General features: G+C 37.7%; 2 protein-coding genes across 2 annotated transcripts in view; one reads left to right on the top strand and one right to left on the bottom strand.

Annotated features, from left to right (window-relative positions):
• LOC106880382 (elongator complex protein 3) overlaps positions 1 to 11,486 on the bottom strand; it is a 30,899-nt gene that overhangs the window by 16,396 nt on the left and 3,017 nt on the right. The window lies entirely within an intron of this gene.
• The window catches only part of LOC106880386 (transmembrane protein 214-A), a 36,713-nt gene continuing 33,348 nt past the window's right edge, over positions 8,122 to 11,486 (top strand). The window contains exon 1 of the mRNA XM_052974659.1: positions 8,122 to 8,227. Coding sequence (XP_052830619.1) covers positions 8,137 to 8,227 — 91 coding nt within the window. The 5' untranslated portion in view covers positions 8,122 to 8,136. The remainder of the gene's footprint in view (positions 8,228 to 11,486) is intronic.

Here is an 11,486-nt window from a genome sequence, read left to right as displayed (position 1 = left end):
AACTCTCATTACAGAAAAGAAAGAAAAAGACTATATATATATATATATATATATATATATATACAAAAAGAAAAATGAACGTCTTTCCTTCTTCGTCAATATTAACAACACATTACACAACTGAAGGTAACTCTACGTGGTCGATCGACCCTGCTAGAACTAGCAGGCAACACTATTCTCAGATCATACCCTGCCGTCTTGCGGGAAAGGACACGTTAAATAATGTAGTCCTTCATACCCTTACAAAAAGACGGGATGGTCACAGTTGGAATGCTCGATACGGGTTGACCTGTGGCTAAACAACATCAAGAAACTAATCTTATTTTTATTAAAACTATGAGGTTTCATAACCATGTGAGAAATTATTATTGTTGTTATTACTACTTTTTTTTATTGTCGTTACTTTTCCTGTTATTAATTTTAAGAATTGATTTAGTAATGAACTAAATACCTTGCAGTATTTAGTTTTATCAGTTATTCTACGTTCTGTGTTCGAATCTTGTCGATTTTTACCCTTCGTCCTTCCGGTGGGGGTGTTTCATTTAAATAATCATCCTTCATATTACAAACCTCAAAAGGAAATAGAGACAGACACACACCACTGTGACAAATACAATCTCCGTTTAATTTTCTAAAATATAAATTAAACTCCAATACTTCAAATACATATGATAGCATTTTTAAAAATATAAAATGTGCAATTGTATAAGATATTTAACGGCAAAAATGTTGTTTATTCTAATCTGTGACTCAGCCAGATCATTATTGGAGAGGTGGACGATAAAGATAATTTCGCTTTTTAATTCTCAAAAAGTGCACTGGAATTACCATGCACAACTCCAATACTTGGCTCTTCCAATTTTCCCTAAGCTCCTCTTCCTACTTTGTTTAATTAGCTTATTTTGTGTTTAAATAATTTATTTATTGAAAAAAATTTAATGATGGTTGTATTTTTTCTTTTGAGTTTACGGCGTAATATAAAAAGGTTCTCTTAAAACATACCAGGTGAATGCCGAGGTCAATCATTTGAATCGATTTTGTCTCATTTTGTGGCCTTCTGCCTACGTCAGACAGTAGGAAGTTTAAAAAAAAAAAAATTAACTTATCTGAAAATAAGTTACGGAATATTTAATTTCCGTCTAAGTCGCCTTTGCCATTTCGTTCTAGGGTTTTGTCTTACGACTTTGGATTTCATTGAACAAACTAAGTTGAAATCCTGTCAAGAAGTTCACATTGGCTTACTTACTTTGTAGGTTGATAAAATACCAGCCATGTACTGGCAGTGAACACACATGGCTCAATGGTTAGAACGTTGAGCTCACAATTACAAGGTAGTGAGTTTGATTCCTGGACCGGGCTTTGTGCTGTTTTCTTGAGCAAGATACTTTATTTCATGTTGCTCCAGTTCACTCAGCTGTAGAAATGTGCTGTGATGTCACTGGTGCCAGGCTGTATTGGCCCCTTTTCCTTTCCCTTGGACCACATTGGTGGCATGGAGAGGAGAGGCTGGTACGTATGGGTGACTGCTGGTCTTCCATAAACAACCTTGCTTGGACTTGTACCTCAGAAGGGAACTTTCTAGGTGCAATCCCATGGTCATTTATGACCGAAGGGGGAGTCTTAACCATGTACTGAAGATGTCAATTCAGTCAACCATATCTATTTCCCTCACACTTGTGGCCTGGCGCACAAGACCTCAGAATTATTCTGAATTCAAATGGCACTAAGGTCGACTTTGCCGTTCATCCTTCCAGGATTAACCAAAGGACGATTACTAACTTCCTGAGCTCAATTATAATTGACTATTATTAACTATATTCAGTCTCTAAAATGTGTTTGGAGTACAGTTTCTCTATTCATCATCATTTAACGTCCAGCTTCCATGCTGGCCTGGATTAAATAGTTCAACAGAATTTGCTGTGCCAGAGTATTGTACTGAGCTCCAATGTCTGCTTTAGAATGCTGTCGACAGCTGGATGATGACCATTTTACAGAGCGGACCAGGTGCTTTGTCATAGTACTGTCACAAGTGAGGTCAGCAAGTATCTTACCTAGAAAAATGTTACATTTTTTACCTAATCAGAAAACAAGATTAGTGTGTGATAGCTGTGATAAAATGAAAATAAACATGACAAGTTGATGTTTTAAACAAAATGAAAGTAATGCATGAGATATAATGCTTACACAGAAGTGAAAGAGTGATAAAGTGTGTCGCAAATAATAAGAGAGATGGATTGATGGTAACAAATAGAGTAGGAGATTTGCAGATGTAAAAGTGGAATTATATTTTTTTAATTATCTATGCACAGCACTCGCCTTGAGACACAGATTTCAAAAATGAAATTCGTTTTTCTTGAGGACACACCATTTCAGATCCTTTCGGGCCTCAATACAAACAGATTCTGAGCTGGAAACTAGAACCTAGAAGACAGGCCTCATCCTGGAAAATCTGAATAGCTTGATGAGAACATCCTGCAAACCCTGTTGAGGAACCAGCTGAGAAGCTTGGAATTGGTCATTCAACCATTCGTCGACACCTGCATGCCACTGGAAAAGTCAGCAAATTGAGTCAATGGGTTCCTCACAAATTTTCCGAGTCTAATCGCGAGCAGAGAGTGAATGTGTGCTCTTTGCTGTCACGTCTCACGAATGAACTTTTTGTGGACCGAATAGTGACTGGTAACGAGAAATGGGTTCTCTATAAAAATGTCAAACACCAAAGACAGTAGGTAAGGAAAGGAGAAGCACCAGTAGCCCAGACTAAAAAAGGTCTTCATTCACATAAGGTGTTGTTATCTGTTTGGTGGGATATGAAAGGTTTAGTGCACTTTGAACTTTGAAACCCAAATCAAATGGTAACAAAGGAGATCTACTGTGGGCAGCTTGAGTGACTTTAGCCAGTGCGAGAAGAAAAACGACCATCCTTGATTTCAAGTATAAAGGTGTTCTTCCATGAGGATAATGCTCTGACATTTTGGGTAAGCTGATTACATAGCGCCACCAATGCTCCTCGAATGGTCCTTATTTTATTGGAGCTGTGAGGATGCAAAGCAAAGCCAGCCTTGGTGGAATTTGAACTCTGAATCACAGTCGTGGCAGGTACTGGTGTCATGCCAGTGGCACACAAAAAGCACCCATTACACTCTCAGTGGGTGGCATTAGGAGGGGCATCCAGCCGTAGGAACCATGCCAAGTCAGACTGGAGTCTGGTCAAACTATACAACCCCTGCCAGCATGGACAACAGACGTTAAATGATGGTGAATGTAAAGCAGGAAGAAACGATGTGTTCTCTTTTGTGCAGCATGCTAACAATTCTGGCAGCTTGCTACCATTTTATATCTTGTAATAATGGAATTATGAGAATTTTGTTTTCTATTTTTTTTTTACTTAAATCCTGAATATATTTTAATTCTTCTTTAATTCTAAATAATATAGTTTTCTTCAAAATTTCTCAGGTAGGATAAGAGTAATAAATTCAAACCAAACAGAAAACAGATTGAGGGGGATAATAATGGGGGCTAGCAAAAATAAACTATGAATTAAGGGATAAAGGTGATGAATGCAAACAAATATAGTAGGAGTGTTCAGGCAGGAGTAATATTACCAAATAAGAAATATAGGGATTACTATAATCCCTAAATTTTTCATTTCCCCTAAAGGGCCAACAGAACTATAAATAGTAACAAAAAATTTAAGGGTGACAGTAAAAAGGGCAGCAAGTGTTAGTACTAAAGTGTTTGAAATTAAAAGAAATTTGGGGATAACAGTAAGTGACATAAAATTTAGCGGCAAGAGTAAGAACAACAAAAGGTGTAGGAGGTAATACTTCAAAGTGCCAACAACAATTACAAGAAATTTAGGTTAACAGTAATAAGGGTAAACATAACAAAAACAGAAAGAAGGGCAACAAAAAGTCCAGGGATAATAACACTGCCGACAAACGACAGAAAGTACAAGATAATCAGATTTGCAAGAATTCTACAGAGATGACGAAAAATACTAAAATCAACCTTCTACCATTTCTCTTCACGTTTTCCAATGTGTTTCAGTCAGGCATTTTATTACCGGAACTTTAGTTTTCCTTTCAACCTGGATCTTCTTTATTGGTAAGCCACAAGTTTACGACTTTCCCAACCCAACTAATACAAGGGAAATAAATCCCGATGGCATGATAATAAATTTATTTCCCATATCATATAGAATGCATTTATGCTGAGGTTGCAGCTAACTTGGCTGAAACTAATACAAGAATTTCAAAATTATAAACAATATTAGATATTTCAAAACGATCTTTTCTTTCATTTTTTAAAAACTTCCCGTTACTTTTATCCATTCCTGTAAAAACACCTTTTCTATATTAATCTTCTTAAACAGCAGAATTTTTAAAGATTTTTCAAAGTAATTTAAATATATACATATGTATATATCAAAAGATGTGTTATAACACTATTCCACATATACAACAACGGCCATACCAACAATCCAACATACCTCCATCATCAGCTGCCCTACGGATATCATTATGGTTTTGACACCAGGGCAGTACCATTCAATCCGGCTTATAAGATAAGTACCAGTTGCATACTGGGGTCAATGTAATCAACTTACCCCCTCCCTCCAAATTGCTGGTTCTGTGCCAAAATTTGAAACCAATACAAGAGAGAATACAGACAGAAGAGCAGTGAGGGTGGGTGCATAGGTTCATAAGAGTACAAGAGGGGAGTAGTGATAGGTAGTTAGAGATGGAGGTAAAGGAAGAAGAGTAGAGATGTGGTTGGTGATAAAACTACGATAAGCTAGTAACAATAGGTACTAAAATGTGTGGGGTGGGGAAGGGTGGCGAATTGACAGAAACGACGGGGAGGGGGTAGGGTGGCATGCTTAAATGTCACACGTGTTGCAGTATTCTATAAACGTATAGAGAGATAAAAACAGAACAATGAGAGACTAATACAGAGGTCGTTATGAAGCCCTGCACATCACCTGGCTGTAATTTATTTTTATCTACCAACTTTTAACAGATCGGTGTTTGTCCAACACAGACTTCCTTTGAGGTCTTTAGTTACTTCCTACAGAGGTGATGGTGAAGATGGCAGCAGCAGCGGTGGTGGTGATAGCAACTGCTGTGGTAGTGGTGGTGGCAGTGATGGTAATGACAACTTTGATGGATGGTGGTTGCAGTGTGCAGTGTTAGTGATGGTAATGATGCTGGCAGCAGTGGTGGTGGTGGTGGTGGTGGTGGTGGCGGCAGCAGTGGTGGTAGTAGTGATGGTGATGATGACAGTAATAAAACTTGACAAGTTTTGATGTTCACCCCCAAGCTGAAAACCCTGCCAAGCCTCTTTGGTAAGGAGAGTGGTTCCCATTGGATGCTCTGCGGGATGAAAATCAAAACTTGTCAAATGGGTGAATGCACTCAGTAGACTTTCTTTGATTGGCCACACAGGGCCTAACGCAGAGGGGACAGAAAAGAAACAGATGGAAAGAATGAATTAGATAAGATGATAAATGAAATCAAGCCGTTTGGCCCCACTTCCGAGCAACTTCACTAAATCTATTAATAAAACTTCTTTTTAAAACCTTATTTGTAACCATTAACTTTCATCTTTCCGAAGAATGTCTCTGTTAAATTTCTTTAAAAGTTCCAGATAGCTTACCCGTTCTGGTATTCTGCTGATGTCCGTTTTCTTGACCCACCACTCAAAGTCTTCCTCATAATCCTTTTCTCTCGAAAGACACTCTGGGTCTGCCACCACACAATGAATGTACTCGGGTAATCCCCTATTCACTTTTATCACTCTGTCCCGTGAGTATATCTCATTATAAAGTTTTCCATTTTGTCCGTTGTACAGTATAACATATGGTTTCTCATAGGGCGAGGTCGGGAATGGCCATCCAACAGCCGAGAGCTGGGTAAGCATGCATCTATGACTGGCAAACTGTTGCTTACGATGACTACGGTGCCAGTCGATTCAATCAATGGAACAGCCAGCTCATGTAATTAACATGCGAGTGGCTGAGCATTCCACAGACACACAATGTACAAATCGTTTTTTCAAGCTAAGACAACCAAAACAAAGTCAAATAAAGCGTCTTGCTCAAGGACAAAATGACACCACCGCGAATTGAACTCACACATCTAGATCCTTATTGTTCGATGTTATTTGGGGGAGATTTGGCTGCTATTTCTAGCAGGACGGCCATCAACAAAGAGGCTCCGTCTTGGCTTGAGGTCATCTATGTGGAGCAGGGAAATAACTCTAACTGACTTAATAAGTCAATGAAATAGCCTGTTGATGGTTACTGGCGCGTGTAGAAATAGCAGCCAAAAATATTCCACAAATCACATCTTAGTGTCTTAAATAAAGGATATGTTGGACAATGCACCCCAAGATAACCTAGGTCAGAAAATTACCACTTAGGCGTAGGAGTGGCTGTGTGTAAGTAGCTTGCTTAAGAACCACATGGTTCTGGGTTCAGTCCCACTGCATGGCACCTTGGGTGTCTTCTATTATAGCCTCAGGCCGACCAAAGACTTGTAAGTGGATTTGGTAGACTGAAAGAAGTCCGTCGTATATATGTGTGTGTGTGTGTGTGTGTGTGTGTACGAGTCAACAAAAGAGGATGTAGAGAGACACACGGCTCGCTAGAAATAGCAGTCAGGTCTCTCTTAAATTACATCCTGCTATTTAACAAAAACAGGATGACATGTTCGATAGTGTAGTCCTAGATACACTGTTTGATATGCGAAGGTTATGGCTGGGTCACTTTTGATCATATGACTGCTCAGTGAAGAGTTGAACTGGGGCTGAATTTCAAAGATATGTGATCTACTTTGAAACCAAGAAATGTGAGTAAAAACAAAAGAAATAATGTAAAATTTATAGAACAAAAAGAAAAAAAATAGACTAGCTGCACCTAAGACATTACGAGAATATAACATTTCAAATAAGTCACTGGAGCAGGGGTTGTCATGATATTTGATGTTTATGGTTCAGTGATTTTTCGTTTTTTTGTTCACATGTAACCAAAATGTGTTTTGAACTAGAGTAGCAACAGGATAGGAATATCATTCCATCCATGGAAGATAGTTGATGTAGTGAAGGTCATTCTACTTGTGCTGTTGGAACAGACATTGACCTTCTTGCAGGATCTGCATCACTTCCATTTAAACTCCCCAACCCAGTTAAGCTTCCTTCTGTGTTTCTTGACAGTCAAGTTTGCTTTCTTCTCCCTAATCTTTCACGCTTGACCTAACATTTAGATTTCTATTCTGTGAAATAACTCACCTTCCCAAAACTAATCAAGTGGCTTGGGGACTGATGATACCAATTTACCCCCTCCCCCAAATAAAAGAATATGTGTACAACCTATTTTTCACAATTTAGAGAAAATTCAGCTATTTCTAGCAGAATGAGGAACCACATAGGGGTTCCTATGCTGGCTTCTATGATTACCATGATACTGATGCTAGTGAAGGAAGCACACCACATAAATACATGCACAGATACATTCATTGACTGCTGAAGTGGCAGCAGTAACAGTAGCAGTAGTAGTGGTCGCAGCAGCAGTGGTGGTGGTGGTGGTGATTATGAAATATAATATCATAACCAACACCTGTCTCTACTAAAATCTTAAGTATATTTGCAACTTCTATGACTTTATGTTAATTCACATTTCATTTCCTCTGCTTTTATTGCAATTAAATTAGTTGTCTGTTTCTCTGTTTGTCAGTCTCCCTATCTATCTATCTATCTATCTATCTATCTATCTATCTATCTGTCTGTCTGTCTATACATATACGTGTGTGTGTGTGTGTATACACACATAGATATATTATATGTAGTGCATGTATATTATATATATATTGTATTATATAAGATATATATAATTATACACTATAAATGTATATATATTATATAAAATATTGTGCATTTATTATGCACATATTACATTTATATTTATAACATACAAGCATAGATGCTACTACATCATATCACATTTCAAAGGCTATGCATTTGCAATCCAAGAACATGAGATTACTATGAAATGGTAATCAAACGCAATCAGAACACTTGCTGATCCCCTTCCCTGCTAGCCATGACCTCATAGTATCTGTTGCAGCAGTCCATGTCATGTCTTACAGCCTTTACATTACTCACAGAGCATTGCGCAGCAGTTCTAATGCTGGTATTTTGATACTCAATGTTAATCATCATGATGCAGGTAACTCTTTTCCAATATTCAGATGGCTTCCAGTCTTCCGTGTCAACTTTTTCTCAACTACAATTTTAATATTTATGCTCTCCAACGCCATTGACTGTTCCACAATACATCAAGCTGTTTTTTTTTTTTTAAAAAGGAGACATAAATAATTGTCAAATTTGGCTCAAACACACTGTATGTATGTATGTATGTATGTATGTATATGCACATACATACAAACATACATACATACAAACATACATACATACATACATACATACATACATATATACATACATACAAACATACATACATATATGTGCATGCATACAGATATACATACATATTATTCACTAGCTTTAAAGCTATATAATTCACTTAAGTTCCTAAAGTTTTGTGCCAAAACACGAACTTTGTTAAGTGTTTTTGCATTAAACAGTAGACCAGGGGTGAGAAACTTTTTTCTCATGATGGAAGCCCATACTGAAATCAACTGCCAGTTGACAAGGCCAAATTGAAACAAAAGATTTTATATTGCTAAACCCATGCTATTCCATAAAATATAATTAAACATAAATTACTCTAGTGTAATGTAAAAAAAAGAAAAAGAAAAAAAGCATTTTAAAATTGCTGTATTTGATGACATATGAGAACTGTGGACATATAAAACACCCCTTTCCTCAGTTTCAGGCAGAGAACATTAAAAAAAAAAGACTGTGTTTACAGATAACATTTAAAATGTATTGAAATACATGTGTAGCCGTACCATCAAAAATGTCAGCTTGCTATTGAGGCTGCTCTGCAGTTAATAATATGTAATAGGATGTTGTTCTTTGTGCAATTCCAAAGTAATGATACACTGTTTAATGATTAGATGTTGCAAGGGTAACATTTCAACTGACATCAGTCCCTGAGAAGTTCGTTGTACTTTAGAATGGTACTCTAAATGTATGCTGAATACGTCATCGCTTATGGAAAGTAGTTTATTCTTTTCCACTCTCAGCACAAGGCCCGAAAGTTCTGGGGAGGGGGGGGCAGTCGATTAGATCCACTGTAGTACGAAACTGGTACTTAATTTATCGACCATGAAAGGATGAAAGGCAATGTCAACCTCGGCGGAATTTGAACTCAGAACGTAAAGACAGACGAAATACCGCTAAGCATTTCGCCCGGCGTGCTAACGTTTCTGCCAGCTCGCCGCCTTGAAAGTAGTTTATTTCAAAAACTTGAGGCAGAGGCTTGCATTTAGAAAATTACTATTTTAAAATCTCACAACGAGAGATATTCAGCAACAGTACTTTGGAGTAAAGATTGTTTGCCGACATAACATGGCAGTCCTGGTTTAGGACGAATGTTGCTGTAATTTAGCCCCAGGGGACATCGTTTCCAGCGGGCTATACGATTCTGCCAGCTCGCTGCCTTATACAAATATTTGAGATATATTTAACCCATAAAAAAAGGCCATTTGACTGCAGTGTGCCATGGAGAAAACACTTGCTTTAGGCCACAGGCCTTAAAGATACCACCAGTCGTTTCAGAACACCCCTTGTTGCCTGACGAATGCAGCAGATGCCAAATAGAACAACTCTGAAATGACTTTGGGAGTCATGGCTTCCTAACAGAAAATATCTACTCTGTGCTACAAATGATAGGGTCTGAATGGACTGGAGCAATAGAAAATGAAATGTTTTACTCAAGTATACAATGCCATTAGACCCCCTAACCATTAGGCCAACTGCCTTCGCTATCTCTTTACAATTTGATTTGAAGTGTAAGTACTTTTAATACCGTCATAATAATACGACATTCCTTTTAAGCCATGTTTTATTAGCTTTCCAACAGATATAGTACATATTTTTTATTACAAAAATGGACCAACTCAGCAAACAGCAAACTTAAACCATTGTCGTGAAGACCGCCAACGCAACTGGCAAGAACAATTGTATGAGCTTCTTTCTTTCTTTCATTTCTCTCTCTTTTTCTATTCTTTCTTTTGTCATTCAAACCGTTTTAATAAGAATGCCTCCCAATTTTAAAATAACTGCACCTCTTTTGTACATTTGACATAGAAACATACGTACGTACATAAGGTTACACTTGTAAAACTTTCCGGAGCACACATATACACACATCCAAACAGACACATATCTGATCAACACATCCTACTCGAACACGCATAAGGAATCTAAACAGCAAATTTCAGTTTAGTATTTAAAGTGGCGCAAATTATGCAACCATTTCTTTTTAGATATCCACGAAACTCCACTAAAGCTTTGCCCGAGACCTTTAAAAGTAATTTAGGGGCAATTCTTTTTTTTTATTTTTGTTTTCATTTTGTTTTATTTCTCGCATCCCGTCTCAGCCACCATCAGCAAAAGGTCAGAACTGAAGCTTAGCAGACTTCACTATTTCGTTGATCCACCGATTACGGATGCTTTGCGCCGTCCCCCATTATCACTGGATCTGAAACTGGTGAATATCAAGTTACCACCTCCGCTAAAAATACTAATGAGTTTTTCTCTCGCCTCTTTTAATTAATAAGTTTCTTATTTATGCACAAGGCCTGAAATTTTCGAGGAAAGAGCGTTCATTGATAATCATCGACACCAGAACTTGCGATTGCAATGGCCTTTATTCTTCTGAGCTTGTTGCTTTCGTATCCCCTCCCCCAACTCAATCCTCGCTCAGTTCGCCACCCGCATTCTGTTTACCGACCCTTACTTACAGCTGACCCTAACCCAACGCTTCGTCCTGTCCTTGTTTTCAGCATTCTTTCGGTTTGTGACCACGAATTGAAAGTGGAAAATTATTTTAAGCAATCGGAATTAAAATTTTGAAAGAAGAAAAAACCCCAGAATCGTAATGTCCATATTTTTAATCGTGGAATTTAAAAAGAAAATTTCCGAAAAGTTTTATAAATTTAGTGGTGGTGATGACATTGGTGGCGGAGGAGGTGGTGAATTAAAACTTCGAAAACTTTTTTCTTTTTCTTTTGCATAATCGTTATCTCCGTTGCTGAAAACGGAGTTTGAAGAAATATTTGAAAGGAAAAAAAAAAAAAAAAAAAAAGAAAGGTGGAGTAGGGATCAGCCGAACGAATGGTGTCAATAATCTTCCATTTTCAGTTCGTGATTCCAAACCGAAAGAAATCCCTTCTTTCTCACCCTGTACGTCAGTTTTCAAGAATTTCCTTTCTGCACCTGACTTTCCTGTGACTTTTAAAATTTCAAGAGGAATACTTATAGCCTCGATCTTGCCATTTCAAAGGTCCTGCGAAAAC

Source organism: Octopus bimaculoides, chromosome 19 (assembly GCF_001194135.2).
Source record: "Octopus bimaculoides isolate UCB-OBI-ISO-001 chromosome 19, ASM119413v2, whole genome shotgun sequence".
NCBI lineage: Eukaryota > Metazoa > Mollusca > Cephalopoda > Octopoda > Octopodidae > Octopus > Octopus bimaculoides.
Note: the sequence above shows the minus strand (reverse complement) of the source record. Positions and strands in the feature narration are given on the sequence as shown.